Source organism: Wasmannia auropunctata, unplaced genomic scaffold (assembly GCF_000956235.1).
Source record: "Wasmannia auropunctata unplaced genomic scaffold, wasmannia.A_1.0 LD336036.1, whole genome shotgun sequence".
Lineage (NCBI taxonomy): Eukaryota > Metazoa > Arthropoda > Insecta > Hymenoptera > Formicidae > Wasmannia > Wasmannia auropunctata.
In genome coordinates, this window is record NW_012026854.1 from 1340849 (window position 1) to 1363489 (window position 22641).

A 22641-nucleotide genomic window follows, 5' to 3' on the forward strand; every position below is an offset into this window, starting at 1 on the left:
TATTACTCGTACTTTTGTTACAAAATTTAATAAAATTTTAATCAAGACGATTACATAGTATAGACGTAGTTTCCAAAAACGCAGCTGAGGCATTTAGCAAAGCCAACATTTCGTTTCCATCGAACCGCATTTTGCATCAGATTTATTTGTTATAATTGCTCGCGCTCGAGCCTGCCGATTCCGGTGTTACGCGAGATGGTGAAAGAAGTTAATTGCGATCATGCGTATTTGTACGACACATCGTAGCTATTGGAAGCATATATTACTCCTTCTCTTTTTCTTTTTTCCTCTTTCTCTCTCTCTCTCTCTTCTCTCTCTCTTTCTCTTTCTCTTTCTTTCTCTTTCTCTGTCTCTGTCGATCTTTCTCCCTTTCTCTCTATCTTACGGCTTAAATTGGTTCTACGAGTTTTGCTACAGCCACTGTCTATCTTTTCTCTTCGAAGAATCATTTGTAGCTAATAATGCGGCGAATCGATCACTCGGATACGATCGATTCGGCTTGCCATGTGAACGCTGCGGTATATGCTGCGAACTTATTTTTTCACAACATTAGCGAGTACTGAAAGGACTTCTATTACTATAAGGAGCCTCGAAACTTGAAGCAATGGAATTTCATAAATCTCGTTCTATACTACTGAAGCACACGGGTAAAACTCATGAACAATGCTCTTATTAAAGAAAAAAGTTATTTACAAAGCTACATAAATGTTTTAATTTTTAAAATTTTTAACTTTTTCTTATAAATATTTATACAATTGATGTAAAGTTAATAATCCCAATTTCGTAATTATTTTGTAATTAAGATTTAAGAGGATCAACCAAATAATTAAATTTCAATCGCGTAACTCTTTAAAAAAGTAAAGTGAAAATTTTGCCAAATTAATTCTGCATCTTTTACGCGATATGGCAATATTTGATTAGATAAGTAAGTTCTGATTTGAAACAAAAAAAAATGTAGGTTGATTTACAAAAAATATGATTATCTTGTTGAACTTACTAGCCACATCAGAGATTCGAGGTTCTTGTGATTGTTGTAAATCTTTTCATATCAACTTTATATCTCTCTCGAAGAGCACGAGGCCCAATGGCTTCGATGAAACATTGGTGTTTGTACGCGCTTGATCTTTGACTCTTCACATTCTGTCTGTATATGTATACTTTCTGCGACGCTGATACGCTGCTCATATTATGACGTAAGATATTATTCTGACCGCTTGAACTTTATTTTTCCGAATTGTCGGCCGTATGTTATTGTCGGCGAATTCCGATTACGACAAGATGTCAAGGTTGAACGCGAGACTTAACCGTCGTAGCAATGGTTCATCTGTTTCGCTATTATACTGGGAACGTTCGCTTCGTTTTTCGTCTTCCCGATAAAGAGCGAAAGCTACACAAAGTAATATAGTTTTATTGTATTACGGGACAGGAGATGCCACTTTGTCTTTCTATCGATTTTAAATGGCGCGTTGTAAACTTCGTTAGAGAACAATTCTTGAAATGTGGAGTATCCGCACGATTGACTTTAAGACTTTCCTTCGAATTGGCAGTACCAGATCAGCGGTAATGAAAAAATTGAATCAAGTTGTCTTTACAGAACATGAACAGAATATAAATTATCCATCATTGTTCCATCAAATATTTTTAGTTATATTTATACAAATCAGTAATTTAATATAGAGCTTGATTGTCTATAACAAACTTGTATATTTTATTTATACAAATTTATGAAAAGTTAAAATAAAGATTAATTTTTATTATTAATTTAATAAAACATTTAATTATTGCATTTTATATTGTATTTATTAATTATGTAATTCTGAATAAATGCGTTAGCTATATTAATATTTCAAATACAATCGCGAATTTACTTACACTTTTCATTTATTACCTTCTGTTTCATTAAATTTCTCAGTAAATCATTAATTTATGTCACATTGATATAAGTTTTATTCAACGCATTTGATATCCGAATATAAAAGTTAATGCAAATTTGTACATCCACTACAAGAGATATTCTCAAGTGTGTGGAGAATGCGTGGCGTCTCGTGTCCATTATACTTTCGTGCACTTGCTCCGAGAGGTTTGTAACCGAATCGTTTGGTCTATCGATTAGTCAGCTGGAAATGAAAAATCATGTCCTTGTAACACATATAAAGGGGAAAGTTCTTTTGGAACACTTTCAAGACGCTTTGGCACTCATCTGAAAGTATGATATCACGTGTCTCTCTGTATAACGTGCGACGAGTGAGGAACCCTTTTAACCGAACCCAGTATAATATTCTGTAGACACGAGCGGTAATAAATCCGAAATTAGACGACGTGCCACCGTAAATTAAACGAACTCAGACAAGCTAAAAGATCGATAGACTCCCGGTTTATTGCGAGTTCGGTCCCGGTCGCGAGTACCTAAAAGTAACACAGAAATGAAGTTGAGAATTGTCTCCAATTGCACAAAGAGTTGGAAAGAAAGGACTTTATTTTTACAGAGTTTTACAAAGGAAATAAAATTATATTTTATAGTAACACAAGTTTTGTGTTAGCTTCAGAATAAATTAATGTTTTTTGTAAACACTTAAATAATATTTTATATATTGCTGATGCATTTATCAGAGAGAGAAGCACCTTTTGACAAGAACAATTAGTCCTATTTGAACTAATTGCATTGAATATTCTTGTTTTAAAATTTGAACCTATTTTCCAGTATATATAACTATATATAATTCCAATATAATAGAGAATAATCACAAATGATATTCATGCGTATTCTAATTTGCGCTCAGCTCAATATAATTTTATATAACTAGAATGATGTATCAAATGAGCGATGCATTCATGCAGAATTTTGTTCATAAAATCATCAAGTTAATATATTGTCCACTGTTTGCGTTACAGTGTTATTACAAATATCCGTTATAACAGCCGTTCGGTTACAAACCCTAAATTGGTTGTTATTTTCAACGCCCGTGCAAGAGTAAATTTTTGTTTTCAATAATCTCTTTCTCTCTCTTTCTCTTTCAGAATAATTTATTAAGATACAGCGTCTATAATATATATTCGCGAATATTATCTATTACAATTCGTAGGATTGTACGTTAATATACTATTTGCTAAATTCCAGAATACGTGATATCACTAAGTATCTCTGAAGTTCTGAGCCCCGGTACGCGAGTTCTCACTTCGCCGCGTACTTGACGCACGGCGAAGTGATCGCCGGTCGTACAATTCGCTGCTTCGCCATGCTACTTTACAGGATATCTATCCCTGGCTGTTTCTTGAGAGCGTACATCATGTCGAGCGCAAAGTGTCGACACACACCTCTCTCTCTCTCTCTCTCTCGCTGTTCTGTCTCTCACGATAATTTCGTTGATCGCAGTGTCTTTAGTTGCCTGGTGTCTATAAAGCTCGCGACACAAACGCCCAAGTCGCGAATCACTTTTAGCGCCTACATTAATGGCAAAATCACGTGGCGTGACGTGACACGGCACGACCTTATCGATCGTTTATGATGGATCATATCTCTCTCATAGCATCCGGCATTATAGACGATTTACATAATAGCGCTTCCTTTATTTTACACGCGCATGAAGCGAGGCCGATTTGTTAAATTTCCTTTCTGCTTCCCTTCACCAAAATCGCTTGCATCTCTCTCACACATCTTTGTAACATTTAATCTTGTTACATTACTCAATACTTTATACAATATTTATTCTATTTGTAAACAGCAGAATTACAAGATTGGTATTAAGTATCATCGTTATCTTACCAGATTTTCTAGAGGTTAAATTTGGTTTAAAATTCGCGACTTAATAAACTTTGTAGTAAACTAACAATAAGTCAAATAATACGATAATAAGAGTATTAATACAATTTATTGTTATTAAGCGAATGAATATAAAAATTGGTCTACTACAAATGTAAAAATACTGATCTTAACTTTTACAAATACACCTCTGCTGTTTTCTGTATTTATTTATTTTTTCTTGCTTACTGTACTACTTTTATTCATGTGCTCACACGCTTAAATATTCCTATACTGCAGACAAAAGCATATACACTCACAAGTAAAAACTTGAAACATACACGCTGGATAATTTTATACGCGGTTGCGACAAATTCTTCGTGATGTAAGTATACCGAATAATATAATAGTAATAAAATGCCCTAGTAATAATAATGCCCTTTGGCACAAAATAAAATTGTGACAGAAAATATCTCACTGTTATTATTTGGACTTTTAAAATCGACTTTGATCTTACGAGATTTTTATGCGTGCTGAAATGCAGCTAAAATAATGATTAACATCACGATAATACATGTATTGGCATTAATATATTATTCATTTAACTTGATTAAACTTAAATCGTTACTATCGGGATATTAATACAAAAAAATTATATTAAAAATTAAAAATAATTAAATTAAAAAACAATTTTTATATAAATCCGTGTTTTATTACATATTAATGTAATAATTGTCTAAATTATAATATAAATTGATGCATTTTTTTTAATGAACAGCTTTATAAAATATGTATTTTGTACAAAATTTGTGTACAAAATATATAATTAGACATTCTAACTTTTTTATTTAATATTGCGTCGGTACAATGTTGAAAAAAAACAATCGATTAATGCAAATGGAAATTTTGTTAACATAATTGACAGCGAGGTACTCTTTTTCACACTCTACACGTTATTCTCCACGTATCGATCCAAGACACGTTCGACGATATTGATATATTTTTAGAAGCATTGCAATTTTCACTTCACTTTTTAAGCACATTTTTCCGAACACGAAACGTAGAATGTATGGTAGATTGTTGTTCCGTCAGTTCGCATTTTTCTCCTATTCTCGCCTGTGTTTCTCCTTCCTTTTCCGCCGACTCCGTTTCCCGACGCGAAACACGCACCTAACTTAACGCCATAATACGGCGCGGAAGCACTGCTGCTAAATGCAACCGTACATAGGTGACCCAGTTTGCTTTCTCAACGATCCGTAGTCGCATAGTGTTTTCCAGTTATGATTTCTATTTGCAGGCAATTTTTGCTAGTAGCATACCCGAGATAATAGAGCTCGTAGGCAGTAGGTCCAAGTACAGCGGCGAGTACAAGCGGGAGCATGGAAAGAGGTATTACTATCAAATTTACGTCCTACAAACCCTCTGTCTTTTGTCTATATTAATTTTACTTTTCCTTTTCCAGTATGTCTATGTATATACTTATACTTACTCATAAGAATTAACGAACTCCACGTGTAATACACACAAATCACGCACGTATACACCCACACACACACACACGCACACGCACACGATGCGCAAATTGCACGCGTGCACTCGCATATATACACGTCTGCCGTCGCGGTAACGTTCATCATCGTTCCATCATCGTTCTACATTAATGCAGAACGTCAAGAGCTCGAGAACCTGTGATGAATGCATGAAAATTTACAGCAGTTGGAAGTACAGAGTTGACGGGAGTATAACGACCGCGCGCGGGCGCGCGCGCGTGGTATATAATCGTCGTTGGCGTTCCCTTTCGTTTTCCAATGAATCAAACGGCTCTCGTCCACGGTGAAAGGTCGAATAAAACGAGGAGGAAAGAATTTCACGATGGGCGTGTGGTGTTTCTCCCCGAAAAGGTGGAAACGCTTGGAATCGAAAATATCCCGATATTCGGTGCTATTGCGTATTTGCTCGTGTAACGAGCACTGGATCAACGTAACGGGGGTATATTTTCGCATGATGGAAAGCGTTAAAATGTATGATTTGCGATTTGTAAATGTGCTTTTTTTTATTTTTTTTAATTTTTATTAGAGCAAACATGGATAGTAATAACGCATATTTGAAAGGCGCGATTTAAAAATATGTATAGATATTAAAAATTAGAAGCTTAATATTTAAATAATATTTACGTGAAGATACGATAAACTGTGCTACTTTTTTGCAATATTGACAATATTATATTTTTCAAATTTTCATTAAATATTTATATTAATTGAATTAAATATCTTAGAATTAGCAATGCTGTCGAAGAAATACTATCGAAACTAATGCAAAATCAATTCAGATATTCCATGTATTAGTTGTATGATCGCCGTAAGAGTCGATTAATTTTATTATTATCATAATGTTGAATGGAGGTCATCCGTGACCAGGTAAATGTTGAGCCATCTGCGACGACCAAAAGTAGATTTTATTTTTTGGTATCAGTCCAAATAGCCATCTCGAATTAAAGCCGATAAAGCACAGCTGTGGCTTAAATCGGTACGCGCGTAACCACTAACAAGTACCAACGTCATTACCTTGAGTCTCATTCTCTCGTTTTATATATTTGCATCGAGTGTATTCATTGAAAAAACTCAACGAGCTAATTTTTTTTCTGCGCATCACTGCTTTAAATTCTGACAATTTTAAATAATATACATACTCACGAGAGATATAATTGCGAATAGGAATTCACGTTACTAATTATTTTTTTATACTAATTTTTTAAACAACTTAACAAGTCTCTAGACGTTCAAAATTGTTTGAATTATTTAAGTAATCAATTCTTATTTTGATGACGGTCTGACGTTTAACGAATGCAACGACCTTTCACCGTGTGATGCCGATTAACAAAAAAAAAAATGTATCTATGGGCGACGACTACATGTAAGTCCAAAATGACGAAAGAAGCAGCTATGTTTAGTAAGTTTGTCGTTTGCATGTACTATCGACAAAAGTGGTTTTTTTTCATCATGTATCGATTATCGTTCTATTTCTACAGCACGAAGCAACAAGCATCCGTATTTGTATAATATTAACATATACAATACATAAAAGCTAATATTATATAAATATGGATTACAAAGTGACGTGAGCGAAAGTGGCTTGATGGAATTCGTATTTTTCGAATTCAATCTACAGACAAAATTTTTGCATATCTTTAAAATAATACTAAATAAATGGTTTGAGAAATCTCGTAGCTGATTATTTTAATTGGCAATGATTGTTTTCTTTCTAACTCCATCAAGTTTCTTCGCCGTTACATTAACTATTGTTTACCAAAAGCACACTTTCTTAACAAGTTACATAGTTTGCCACTTTAGTCTGCTACCTTTAATATATAAACATATATAGGAATACAATTACTTATTATATTATTTATTATAATGCACCACATTAGAAATATCAGTGAAACTCTTAATACATTTAATATATATTCGAATTATTATTAGACACATAATTAATATATCTTCAACTCAAATCATGTAAAATGATCGCGCAACAGATTTGGTTAACGTAATATATTATAATTATATAAATAAATGATTGAAGATATAATTTCATTGGTTTAATTATATGCGTAAATCGTCTTACATGATTTGACCATTTGTTTTACACGAAAGTATATACATATATACACTTGATCACAGAACTCAATTCAATCGAAATACACTTTAGAGAAATCCCACTTTTTATTTATTTTCCCGATTCTCCTAAAAATAGAGAGAAGTTTGAGGCAAAATAATCTTTTAGTTTTTAAAGCAATATTCTTTGGCACCCATTCTAAGAATAGGTGATGATGCCATATTCGAAATGGCGCTGATTGCTCGAAATTGCCGGCGTATGCTATAATAATGTCTGCATGCTGTTGAATTAATTTTGACTGATACTTCGCGCAGGATGACGACACTTGTTTTTCTGCTCCTTGTAATGGGAGATGCGCGGGAATGGTCGTAGTTGATAACACTATTTGACTCGTTGACAGTGGCATAACTCAAGAATCATGACGCATGTTTTTTAGAACGAGGAACTAACGGCACTGTGCTTCATGGAGCGATTGACTCGATTCGCATTATTTAGTAAGACCACAAAGACGAATTTTTATTCTTCGCGCTACAAGATACTTAGTTTCTTTATGATGGCTGCGCATCGCTATTAATATCGCGCACAATTAACGTCATGCTAATACGCAGTTTCATCGTTTCGATATGATCTAACGTTTATGGGCGTGATAGCGGAACTATATTCGCTGTTAATTTATCAATTTTCCGCATAGGTAATTCAGGCTCAGCTAGTTTAATAAACAATTCGAATTTTCGTCCTTTTTGCTTCAATGGTATTGAATGCAACACCAATTGAGAATAAACGAATGATATATTATCGTATTCCAGTAAAAACAATCTACGGTTTTATTTTCATTGGAAAAAAAGTTTGGGCAAATTGTATAGTATATATAATTATCGGAAAACGAGAGGAGCCTTGTTAGAGGCAAGTTAGAAAACTTTATTGCATTATTATGCATTGTTGTTTATCGTATTTCTGACGTATCATCGTAGGTAAATATATTCCGTATTTTGTGTTAAAATCCAGCAATCTTATCGCTATCAGGTTCAATTAAAAAATTTTAATTAAAAAATTAAAGACTTAATCTTTATAAATTATCATACAACAAAAAATCTCTTTTTTTTTAAATATGATTATGTAGTGATTAAAAAATTTACTACAAAATTGCTTAAATGAAATATATGTAGTTCTAACGTTCAAAAAGGATTTCTCAAAATTTCAAAATTAATGAAGATTATAACATTAAAAGTTTTTCACATTAATATTTAAATATAGATTTTTTTAATTTATTTATTATTTAACGAAAAAAGTAATGGCTTGTTTAAAAAAGTCCAGAACGTATTTGATTGTTAATTGACAATTGCTAAAAAGTGTTTTAGACAATTTAGAAACAAGTGAAAACTAAGCAAAGATGTGAGTACAATTTTTGCTTATCTAAGCATAGATGTGAGAACCTTTTTCAAAAGTTTCTATATTTCTTGTTTCTAAAGTTTAAATTGCTTTGTTTCGTTATAATTTTTAATTTTTATAATTTGGAATTTTATTAGAACTGTTCTTTTTACAATTTTAAGAATTTAGTATAAAATAATTTTGTTATATCCACAAAAATATGATTTAAAAAAAAATCTAATACATCTTGGAAATACCTTTACCGCTAAAGTAAACTCAAAGAGTGTTCAATCGATTTAAAAACTGTTTCCACTATCGCTATTGAAAAAAATCTACACATTAATTTAATTAAGTAAAATAAAATAAAGTACATGTCAGCTTCGAAAGAGCATTGTACTATGACTCTAATTGCGTTTCAGTCGATTGATCCTATCATCTTCAGTCTCGCGATTTATTACGCTTTATCGCTTGATAAGCGATCGGAACCTAGCGAAACTGGAACACGAGCAAACAGAAAGAAAAGAAACAAAAAAAAACAAATACTAAAAGATTCAGGATAGGGGTCTGTTCTGACGGCAACGGATGATTGTGGGTGTGTAGGCGGTGTTCGCCAGCTGGATCCCAGAGATCACGGAGCTCGCCGCGAATCGCAGCAAGTACGGTGGCCAGTACAGCCGCGAGCGTGGACGCAGGTACCCCAGAAATCCATCTACGTGGAAGCCAGCCATGAAACAACCCCTTGAAATTAGCCGCCCCCCCCCCCACGTGTTGTCCCTCACAGTAGTTACATTAGATTATACGAGAAAGTAGCGAAATCGCCCCTGGATAGCGGGTGGTCTCGTCATGCGGCGTCCATCATGATTTCGCCGTGCTTACGACATCATTGTATCATATACCATCGCTGCGATTCGCAATTAGAGAGGCACCTTAATCAGGAGAGAGGACGGGGAGGCAGGACAATTTTCGCAAAACAAATCTCCATCCGCACGTCTCCACGCGGCTCCTTCGTGCGCTTTCGCGTTTTCATTTAGAATCAGTCGTATCAGCGGAAAAGTTTGGCGCGACGAGTAAATACGGACGGGGAGAATAACACGGACTGAATAAAAACACGGTATATTCGTGTAACGAAATCCGTGTATCTTAATGATTGAACTGCCGCCGCCGCGGCCGCGCCGTTGGGGCGCGCGCGACCCAGTTCTCCGACTGTGAACTTGCGGATTGAACTTTTTGCAGACACGAGTCTCGCTTCGGCAACACGAATTGTAGCGATATTGTTTTTCCTCGCGTGAAGAAAGCGAGGGTAAGGTCGAACGTTGCGCGCGTGACTCGATCTTTCCCCGGATAAAAGAAAAAAAGAAAAGTTAAAAGAAAGAGAGTAATATCACATTGCTTCCCCCGGGTTTGTATAATAGTACATTCAAGCAAAAACGGGACCACTCTCGCTATCTCTGTGATGAATTTACTCTCCGATTAGTATAAAAATATGTCCCTTCCTCCCTCCAGCCCACATTATCACGGATCCGTGTGGCTGTTGGAGAAATTCCAGATTTCTCGAGCCACATCGCGTTTCCTCTTTTTTAATCACCTCTCTTGTCTCACCGTTTCTTTAAAAATACACCCTATTCACCGCTTTTCTTATCCATTTTTTATCAGTTAGCAGACACCTTGGTAATACATGCTGGTATGCTTGGATTTTTTGTGAAAAGAGAAACACGAGTTCTTTATTATTATACACACACGTTGGTAGATGAGACAAATATATTTATTGTTGCATCTCTCTCTTTCCCTTTCTCTTTCTCTCTCTCTCTCTCTCTTTCTATATATATATATACATATCTATACATACGTATAGCTATATATTGTAACATGTATTGCCTTATCGCACGAATACGAAAGTAGTTCGTTTTCTTTTCCTCATATCTCTTTTGTTAATTCGTCAGATACGTTCCACGGGATAAGAGATTCTGATCTATATATCTCTACTAAAATAGTTTTATCTTTGCTTTTACATTATGTATCACCTTTCTCACCCCTCCCTCCCCGCCACTGTGTGGCGCTTAACGATATGTACATATTTTTCGCATCGGGCGCACGAGTTTGCTTTCCGTTACAACGAGATTAGAGGTAGGTTGGAGTGATGGTTACCTGAGTGCGGAGAGAGAGTTGACTTACATCGCGTGCATAATGTACCTCGGTAATCTAGTTACCGTGTAGATTAGCTAGCGGAGACGCACGTCAACACGGTCGCGCCATTTTATTTATTTTCCCATTACACGTATACTGCATTATGCAAACAATATATATCGATGATGAATGTCAAATATAACGACGTCGTCGTTATGCTGCACGCGTGGGTGATGTTGATAGTAATATATGACAACTAGTCGACCGTAAGATGCTTGAGTTACATACCGGTGCAGGCAATTCTAGCTTCTTGTCTGCCAGGCAATTAGTATTAGAACTTGTTGTGTACGTGCATCACTAGGGAGTAAACGAAACTCGTGTCTTTTCTATTTTGTTTTCTGTATGCATTTGTATAACGTCAGTAGTTAAGTCGCGGAGCAAAAAAGGAACGCGTTTACCTCACAACTTCTTGTTCAAACATTTTATTTTCCCGTTTACAGAAGTTCGCGCAGGGAAATGTTTCAAGATATTTTATTAAACTCGCGCAGCGATATGATTATATAATAAATATATACGTACCGCTGCTTTTTTATTTTTATTCCAGTAAAGACAATGCTGTGATATTTCTCTACAAAACATGCTCTTCTGTTAGCCGAGTTTCTATCTAGACTAGATCTAATTGTACGCAGTAACATTCGCTTGATGAACGAGCAAAACATTCGTTTATGCTATCTAGGGCGAATCATCCCTTAAGGGGATATACAACGGGACTGTTTTTATGCAGCATCACGTACCATTGAATATATACGTCACGGATCTTCCAACAATTTGTCATAAATGCCGAATGATTAAAATACGTGCGGAAGCAGCCGTGAAGCAGCGAGTTGCGGATGATGTTGATATTTCTCGGCGTATCCTTTAAGGCTGTTTAATATCTTCAAGATGAATCGTCAGCGTGACATTATGTCGAGACGGAAGCAATACTGCTTTTCCTACGTGAGGCAAAGAAAATTCAATCGCGCTCGACTAAATTCCTTTCCCGAAGAGAGTGCCAGCAAATCGTGGATGCCTCTCTTTTCTCTCTTTCTCTCTTTCTCTATATTAGTTTCTCTCTCGTTCTTCCTCTCTCTTTGTCTATCTATCTATTTACCCGTCTATCTATTCCACGCTCTCTTCCACATTGAGTTTCTTGGTGGCATGCGATAGTATTCTGACTAGTCTGTAGACTATCGAAAGGCGATCGACATTACCCCCCAGTTTGGAATAGCCTTTAGAGAGGGAGAACAACCCTCTCTCGTTCGATGCGTGAGCGAGGAGGGCGGTCGTCTCCAGTTTGAATCGCGATACTCCCTCTTGGCTTAACACACAAACATATACACGATTTTTGGCATTTGAAATAGCGCAGTAGCAGGTGCAGACGTAGGCACACACACACAGCCGCTCTTTTTAGGGATTCTATCAGTAGAAATTGTGCACGTCTAATTGCGATACACGACGCTGTATTCATTCGCGGCGCAGAGCGACGTAACCCGGCGAAGATGTGATTTACACTTGACTCATATAATTAAAATTAATTGAAATATTCGATGACGCATTTTCTCGAGAATTTAATTCAAAAATCCTTCTGAAATTATTAACAAGAGTTTTCAAAATTAACAAACAATGCAAACGGTTTTTATGGCGATTCTATTTAAGTATATCGCTCTATGATATCACTATGTTAACAATAACAAGAGATAGGAATAAATCTGAAAATGTGGAAATCCCAATTATTTCTGTCTCCGTAATGTATTCAACTTCGTAAATTTCAGTATATGTTTCAATTCGGGTTTGACTCGCTTGCGGGAGCGATACGGTATATGTATATAAGCGATATACGACAGCGTACGTGCGAACTCAATTATGCCACCTTGTCCGAGATAACGGATTTTATTGTCGCCGGCACAGTAAAAATATCGAGCGGATGTGCGGCGGAATGGCGCGTCTATGACCTTTTGACCGAGACGCGCGAATGAAAAATTGATCGGATCTACGGTCTCGTCTTCCCCGTCGTTCGCCGCGAAGCGCCGACTCACGGATCCCCGCTCTGTTGCGGGCGCACAGGTAGTCTAGCTCGGGGTCACATCGGGCATACCTCACATCATTCCATATGACACGCGGGGTAACGTATTCGCGACATGTGCGGGCGCATACCGAGGCAGGCAGGGAGGAGGGGGTGGAGGGAAAGAGGGCGGGAAATGTACGAGGGCGATCGTGAACGTCCTGCGTGTTGTACACGCATTACAATGCACGTTGATGCGCGCGAGGCGATCGGCGAAAGGGATATGCACCTGCCTGGAGCATCACTCCTCGGTTAGCCTCAGTCGCAAATTATCCTTCTAACGCGCTACATGCGTCACCGCAAATCGCGAGATAAGAATAGCACAATACACACATATATATACAAACACATATATATACGTACACACACGTAGGTTGACACTGGCTCATGCCTCGAGGAATATACCGCCGCAAGATCGCATCTTTTCGGCAAGAACCGTTTTCGGCCGTTCTATAGCTTGTAAGTTCGCAATGATGATTGTAAATTGTAACGCAATTACGCGCTCACAGACTTCGTTGCCGCAGACGTACCGCTTCTCGCGAATTAGATTTTCCTCGTTCGACAGATTGTCGATTGGCTTTTACTTCTGGTAATAAACCGATAACATCGTTACTATTTGGCAGTAATGCTTGATATTTGTCAATAAGAGTTAAAAATATTATATAAAATATGAGGTAACAAGTTAAAAAAAGATTTGATGCATTAATAAGGCGTGACATGTTACGTTTAATTTTGGGTATAATCTATCGATGATAGAGAGACGTCCTTCTGTGGATAAATATTTCAGTATTTCAGAGTACGTTCAAGAGGGACAGCTTTATATCATATTCATTTATATATCTATATTTACGCGAATGTCTCATAATGCTCATTTCGAGAGGAGGAAGAAAGAGATCGACATTGATGTGTGTGCTGTAGCATAACTTCATTGATTCATTATTAATCATGATTACAATGTACATATATTTTATTCGAGAACTTGCAAAAATACTATAATCTTGCATTTATTATGTCTTGTGTCGATTGTATCGTGAACTAGTGTGAACGAGTGATTAACATTAACCAGACGCTAACACCGCTCGCTAACTAATTTCTAATAAGAGTTCGGCACTTTATTCCGTTGCGTTAAGTAGGGACCATGAATAAGAAGATACATCGCAAACTCGAAAAATAGTCTCACAATTTTGTGACGGTAGACTTAAATTAATTATTAATGACTCAATATAACTGAGTAATTGATATTCATTTAGGTTGACGCAAGACATGTCTAAGTAACTGAAAAATAATTTATAATAATCAAAGCAATTTTGATCTTGAGTATAAATCAAAATTTATTTTATGTTTGATTATTAAAATATACAAATTTTATATATAATACTTTCAATATTATATTTTCCATAATCAAACATTGCAAAATATTTGAAAAACTTTTGTAATGCTTTCTGTGGCAATTTCTTGATTTTCCTATTCAAAAGACTTATTTGGAAAGATAGATTTGCCTAATACTTACATCAGATTTTTCATTATTTACATATTTTATATATTTTGTTAATATTTACTCGCGTTTATATTTCAAATGGAGATATAAAAAATTTGTCTTTACAAAATCGTTGTACGAGCTAATTTCTTAACCAAGTTTTTAGGAATGTCATCCATTTGATAAACGCAACAAGTAATTTTCCTTTTATTTCTTTTTATTTCATTTGGAAAAAAATTGAAAACAAATTCTCAAGTAGGATAGTATACTAAAACAAAGATATTTTAAAAACTTAACCGGATACCATACGTTGTTGCAAAAAAATAACGTTAGTTTTCGTAATGACAACGATATGCGATTGAGCGCACAAAATTAAATTGTGAAAGAACGTGGATATAAACGGATCTAACTGTAGACTCTCTAAGTGTAGACTAGGTAAACGCGGTATCGGCATATGTATAGTATTCGTTAGGCTTAGGTATAGGTGTGTAGGACTTATAAATATGTAGGTAGTCTACCTATTCTGCCTTCTTATCTGGATAATGTGTTTCGTAACCGACACATCATTAATTTTCGGTGACGTAGCAGTACAGCACTGATCGCGTCTCTATCAGTAGTTGCGCAGTTCGCGAGCCAGAATCTGATTTCGTTCATAAATGCAAATATCCTTGTCCCCTTGTCCTCCCAGTCGTTTAATAAAAAGAGAAAAGACATACTGTGTAACCAGCGTGTAACGATTACTGTAGCCATCCCGACGCCGCGTCACGTCGGAGAAATTAAAACCGACCGACCGACCGACCTACCGATCGACCGACCCACCGAACGAAATACCTATACGTGTGAAAAGAGCAAAGAAAAAAAAACGAAAAGAAAGCAAAAGCAAACTACTGCCAACCCTGTCACACAAGTGTATTGATGCGAGTGTTATGTTCTGTTTCTATTACGTGGTGTAGGCCATATTCGCCAGTTGTATCCCTGAGATAATTGACCTGATCGGGACGCGAAACAAGTACGGCGGCACTTTGAAGAACGAGCGAGGTCGCAGGTGAGAGACACAACCAACCAATTAGCTTCCCCCGATTTGAGTTCCCCAGTCCCAGACTGCCACCATACCCACGATATGTTCTCCCGTACACGAAAGGCTATGTAACATCCACCTTGCCCCCCCCCCCCACAGCATCTATCTGTTACACGCCTCTGTTACACTTTTTCCGACACACGGGCGCACACACGACACCGATCCGATTTCTTTCCTGATCCCCGTCTCTGATCCGGAATCTCCCAGTGAATGCAATTTCCCGATAGAAGCACGTTATGAACATTGAATCCTCGTCAAGAAGAGATCCCAATTTCGATAAATCCCCTTTCTTATAAATCTATATATATATACATATATTTAGAGATCAGTGTTAGCATCGCAAAACCGCAGTTCCGTACCAGCTCATTGCACTAGTTGTCAGTCGGCCTTAGTGCAGCCGCCGCCGCCACCGCCGCCCCAAAAACATTCCTGTAAACTCCAGCCTATCCCGGCAAAACCTTTCCCTCAACAGACAAGCCAGCCCCGTCACAGCCTACCCACCACACCCAGCAACTGGTGTTAGCTTGTATGTACACACTGATCGCACTTGGGACAAATACGGCTCGTCGCGGCTTGACATACGCATAAAGCGTTGAACGTGGAACGAACGGAAATTTAGCAAGAGAAGAGACTCAGCAAGAAGTTTTTCTTCATTGAAAAAGATCTCTCGAGATATTTATTTCAATATTTAAGAATCGCAAAATTTCGCACGAAACGTTTCTACGATTTTGTAAATACAAACCGCGCGGTGGTCTTAAGTGGATTTTAACAAGAGGCGTCGTGTTCAGATCAACTTGTTCGCGTTTAATGCTTCTGCTTAATTAATCAACGTCACAATCATTGCGCCGGTCGTGAACCGTGCTCTCGAGGGAATCTAAATTGAGACGACGCAGATAACGGAATCTGCTGTAAACGGATGTGACACAACTTCGCGCTGAGCGGGCACGGTTGTGCGCGTCGCGCTAACAAGCCGTAGAAATTTCGCGCAACGAATCTTGAGTTAATTATTCGATATTCACGTAGAAGCATCGCGGTCGAACGATCTTATTATTACTATTAAACGAACCGCGCGCTTTGATATGTCGAGCTGTATTTCTCTCCGAGTGCAAGGGATTAAACGTCCAGCATGTACCCTGCATTATCCGAACAATTGAATGCATATATATTATATATATATATATGCATACATATATGCATATATATAATACATATATATATATAACCTAATGTTGTACCACTTCAGTGTAATAATCTTGGTGTTTTAGACAGTATTAATGATCGTTTTTTGCGTATTCGTAAAGGGGAAAAAAAATGGAGAAGCATATACTGGCTAAATAAATATGTGTATATTATTGAGATTGCTGGTCTCATAACGTAGCTCAGGGATTCTGGTTGAGGACATCCTCGGTGGGCCGAGATGAACGACGTAGATCAGGGAACAATTCAGAGCTTTTCTTTCCCGTTCAACTGTCATTCACAACTAAAAGCGCAAGTGTGGCCGTGATCCTTCGTGAGAAGGAGTCTATCACGACAATAACACGCTGCTGATCATCATTCGAGCACCTTATCCAAATACGCGATGACGTGTGCCAAATACGATCGATGAACGCGTATATCCGCGCGCACACGATAGCAATAACCCAGAAGAGCTTTTGTCACAATGATAAATGCTTTGACGAAAATTACCATTTTTGGCCGTCTTTCGCGTGTATCATTCCGCGTGCGGCGCGTCGTTTCTCATCGACGTTCCATCGGTACTCAGTCATCGGATACTGGTTTAATGAATGATCAACTTCACCTAATAGCATCGCAAGCGCGGTCTTAATAAACGTTCTAACTATAGAGGCATGTCCGGATAAGAGAACGACCGCAGCTAGACACTCTAGCGTGAATAACTCTCACGTGAACGACGAAGGACACTCGGGAATTCGGCATCTCTCATTTGTGCGAACGCGTACGAGCCGTCCGGTTTTTCTCACGCGCGGGCACGCGGAGGCTGAGGTACGCGACGGGCGCCATTGATCTCTCGGCAGATCCGCACTACTCCCGCCTGATCTCTCCAATCGGGCAGCGGTCGCGACACACAGAAACGACTTTGCAACAGCTCATTTACCCACGACCCACACACGCTCACATCTCGATATACGCACACGATACGTCGGCCCCCTTTGCATCTAGAACGAAAGTAACCAGTAATTCTGCTCGGGTATTATTATCGTGCTCGCATTTTGAATCCAGTAGCGCCTAATCGCGCGGCTCCCGCGTGAAAAGGATACGCGCCGCTGTTGCAAGCGATACGGGAAGACTACTGAGTTCACGATGGAGCCGAAACGTCAAACATCACCGAGTATAGATGACATTAAGCATGGGAATGGATCATGGTCGAACTCCGCTATCTTTCCTTTTGCGAGTCCGAGTTGATTATCTTTGGGCATCACTTACAATTATAGTCTTACTTGTATAGTGACATCTAGAAGTAGGAGTATATATATATAAACTCACTATCAATATGTGATACACAGCACGTAGAAATTACACCACGTAGAAGAGAGTTTTGTTCTTGACATACATGGCGACGACTAACACATGAATGAGCTTTTATACTCGTGTATGCGTATTTGATCTAACACTTATCAGCATTGATATGTGTATGTACACTGTATATCTAGCGCTACTAACTTATCACATAGGTATGTGTATAGCTAATTGGTTAAAATGAATCACTCCAATTCCTAGTGCAATTTTGGTAAGTTCAATCCATTGATTTATTACTTATTTTCAATGAATACGCGCGATACTCTTTCAAACGGAGCACGCGTTATTCCAGTGCCGAGTAATTTTTATTATTATTTTTTATTATTGTATGACTATCCAAATTCCTCGAAATGAGCTTGTTTATCGATCTCTCGATGAATCATATATTTTTTTGGGGGAATAATTCCAGTTAATCTAAATTTATGTTTTATTAGTTCTTCTCAAGCTGTATATTGCATTGGCAAATATAACTAATCTTAAATAGAGTAACTTTTAACAAAAAGCAGATCTAATTTTACTGTGGCAGCAGACTAAAATGGCACGAAGAGAAGAAAGAAAAAAAATAATTTTTCATCAGCATCAACGTTCTTCTCTCTTTTCTCGTTGTTTCTTTGATATTTTTGCCTAATCACTTGGCATCGTGATAAACATGGATTTGTTTTAAAAAAAGGCTTATTCGGCAGAAAGAACAGATTTTAAGTAAGCAAAAAAGTTGCAGCGGAAGAGAGAAGAACTTATATGTATAATTGAGTAGTTGACATACATATACTATTTAGAGCGTGTATATGATAGTTGCTTGAGAGAGTCTCCCTTTCTATTTTTCCTATGCCATTCACCAACACCGTCTCTTTAAGAATATCGTCTAATCTGCTCTTTGTGTTGGCAGACATATTGTCGTGTGCGGTCACATCACCTATGAATCGGTCTCGCACTTCCTCAAGGATTTCCTACACGAGGATCGCGAGGACGTCGACGTAGAGGTTGTCTTCTTGCATAGGTATGAACGCTGCTTTCGTAAGATATTTTTACCGGCTCGCGTCAAACGCGGCATTTAACCCTTTCGACACTACCGGATCCTGTGTATCTAGTTGATACTGCGGGTAGTTTCGAAAGGGTTCACATCATCCGGCGCGAATATGTCTCATAAAATTTGTATTTTATACATCTCGTTTTACATCATTAATTAATTTTTTTGAATCATCAGTTAACGCAGGCGTGTGCAAACGGCCGGCGGTCATTTATTGTTGCTTACATGTTATTTTACAATACTCCATTACATGCAATAACACAATATACTCGTTTTATATTTTTACAGGAAGTAAAAATTTTACGTATCTTACTCCAGTACAAAATATATACAATTGTTCATTTGTACACAGACATTGTTACTCGTTGATTATCACAATAATTTGACCTGGCTCTCAAACATCTTCCATTTATTTCTTATCACTGTCTCATACATCAAATAATATTTTATTTTCTGCGTTGGCGACTCAGTGGTGAGTATATGTCGCCCTCCGAGAGAGATTTTCCGTCGCCAAGCGACTTAAAGTGATCAGACTCCATTAGCTCCGCGTTTTATCGAACCGTAAAACTTCCAGCGGGGTTTCGAATTACAAACAAAGATACTCCATCAAGGGATCGGATTGTCCAGTGAACGTGAAGGATACGCGAGAAGGACACGCGTTCTCCACGTCCGTCGCACGTGCAAAGTCTGATCGCTATAGTCGTAAGGAGAGTGGTTTGCTTTTTTTCAGGAAAGAGCCGGACCTCGAATTAGAGGGTCTCCTGAAGAGGCATTACACGACCGTGGAGTTTTTTCAGGGCACCATGATGAATGCCGTGGATCTGGAGCGCGTCAAGGTACCCTGAACCCTAGAACAACCACCACACGAAAACCTCCATCAACCAACCAACCCTCCATCAATGCCCTCCACGTGGCCGCTCGTGCTTCTTGTTTCCTTGCAGTTCTTTAGGTTATTACACGGTTATTCGCCTGGGTATAACACGCCGTGATGGTCGATCGATATATATATACTTATGTATCTCTTATGCATATATATATATTATATATATCTATATTTACGTACATATATATTTATGTCACACGTCATGCAGTCTCATGTTGATATATATATACATATATAATCGCTACTTCTCTTATAGAATCTCTCGTATCTGGTGATTCGTGCGTACGCATAGTACGCATACGCTCGCGGATCACACCGAATGCTCGCTACATTCTTTAGATTTATTTTCTGTCTTTTTTTTCTCGATTTTCGCTCTCTTTCTCTCTCTCTCTCTCTTTCTTTCACAAATTATCGAAACGTCCGGTGCGGCGCGATTGAAAACACCAGTTCGCCTCGGTGGTGCATATTTTCCCGCGGTTTTCCGCGCGCGACTCCGACGATTGTTCGCTATACTGCAGTTTGCAATATGGTCGTATAAAGTGACGCTTTCGAGTATATCCTGTGAATGCAAAAACGACGCGGCACCGGACGGCGAAAGATATACATACGTATCTATATATATACATACATATATATACATATATGTATATATATATATATATATATTTACGTAGAAAGCAACCGCCTGCGACTGCATGGTATGCTGTATTGAGCTATGGAGCCGACTCAGCTGCAGTAGAGACTTTACTTAGAGATTTATTATTATATATCAGCGTACTCGCGTTCCCATTGAGGATGAGCCCGCACAATTGGATCAATCTGCGCACTGCACGGCTTAATTATAGAATGCAGAATCGTCGAGACCGACTTGAACGAATCGAAAACAGTGCGATACGTGCACAGCTCTCCCTCAAAAGTGCGCGAGCACGCGCAACGAATTTTGTATTACTCATTCACGTTCTAACGAAATCTTCGCCGACTCCTCTGTCGGCCTACTCGACGACATATTCTCGCAAAAAAGGACGCGACTGTCGACAGCTGAGGTGAATGTTATTTATAAAAGAAATCATATCATTTTGTCGGATCCGTTCAGGAAACCGCCTGATCTCGAACTGGAAGGACTGTTCAAGCGGCACTTCACCACCGTGGAGTTCTTTCAGGGGACCATCATGAACCCGATTGATCTGCAGCGGGTTAAGGTGAGTTTGTTACCACGATCGAACAATCTACGTCCTTGATACAAGATATGCGCATTGAAAAACCCTTATATATATAAATATATATATATTATATATACTTCATAAACAGTTCTATCCTGTTACATATATGACGGTCCCCACTCTTACTATATTTCTACTTTCCTTCTCTATGTTTGACGTCCTGTCGACCCATCGAATCGTCATATCTTAGCGCGCACGGTACCAGCGCTTTACTGTCGCGATAATTAACTTAACTTTCGTATTTTCGAATCAATTCAGAATGTTGCTCTATAAAATCTCATTTATCTTTTATGAGAAATTTTTCTGTATCTTCGAATTTATCTTGTAACATGTATATTTAAGGAGAGCAAAGCGTGCAATCGAAGTTCCGAATACTTATCTATAGACGTTCGGAATAAATATTTATACGTATCGCATATGTCGCTTCCGTCTTATATACATGGTAGATTCGCGAAAGCTTGGTACGATATTTGCAGACGATGTAAGCAGACCGTTGATTTGCTCCTCCGCGTAGCCCGTTGGAAAAATCGATAGCGTGAAAGTAGCGATGTTACAGCTGCTACCGTGGGCGATCGGTGGACGTTCGGGAAATGACGTTGTGCGGATAACAAACGCTATTGTTCCAGGATGTTTGTTGCCTGTATGTTTCCCTTTATGCTCGTACACATATGACGATGTTACACGACGATGTACCCCACCGGCGCGTCTTCGTATACTGCCGTCCGCTTTCGTGTCTCGTCAATTTGCGATAGCTGGTCTCGGATTCGATCAATTATCCGCGAGGTTTTATATAAAACAATCAGGGGATGTGCAGACCCCTCTGAGAGAGCGCCCACGATAAAAAAAAAACCCGATATTCGGTCCCACGTACATATATATATATATTCGCCTCAGTAACGTCGTCCCGAATCTAATAGCCTCTGTCTATCTGTCTGTCTATCAATCTATCTATCTTTCTATCTATCTCTCATCCCTTCTTTCTATCAAATACATACCCGGCAGCAAATCCGAGAGGAAAGCAACGTCAATTTCTCCCACACATATAGACACACATAACACACACATACACGGTGACACTCTTATGCATATACCCACGTGAGAAAAGTCCCTTTAAGGTTGTATTGCATCCACTGGATAGACCCATGCCTGCTGTCGACCCGAGTGGGTAAGTGCCCGTGTATTTCTCCGTGGAAGAGACTGGTTTACCAGACGATTACTTTCCAGACGGTAGTTTCTGTTAGAGACTTAGTATCTGGTGGGATAGTCGATCGTGGTATCTGTTAAGTGTATCGATCCTGCACTGACGAAGACGGGACGGTACGTTCTCTGTTTGTGTAGTTTCTTTTTACACAACCGAGGTTAATGCCAACATCTTGTTAGCCGATAGATTTAGCATGTAGATAGAGGCGCTTCTCCATTATTCAGATGTATAGAACCTAGACGAACCGACTGACCTCCACCATACCAACCCCCGCCC

At 38.2% G+C, this 22641-nt stretch overlaps 1 protein-coding gene across 17 annotated transcripts in view; it reads left to right on the forward strand.

Annotated features, from left to right (window-relative positions):
- The window catches only part of LOC105452213 (calcium-activated potassium channel slowpoke), a 100094-nt gene that overhangs the window by 45236 nt on the left and 32217 nt on the right, over positions 1 to 22641 (forward strand). For 9 of the 17 annotated variants that reach the window (XM_011693135.1, XM_011693142.1, XM_011693130.1 and 6 more), the window contains exons 6-8: positions 5037 to 5128; positions 18921 to 19031; positions 21038 to 21143. In XM_011693135.1, the coding sequence (XP_011691437.1) occupies positions 5037 to 5128; positions 18921 to 19031; positions 21038 to 21143 (309 nt within the window). Of the gene's footprint in view, positions 1 to 5036; positions 5129 to 15374; positions 15467 to 18920; positions 19032 to 19791; positions 19898 to 21037; positions 21144 to 22641 lie in introns of all 17 variants that reach the window. The other 8 variants (XM_011693132.1, XM_011693133.1, XM_011693128.1 and 5 more) reach the window with 2 other exon arrangements.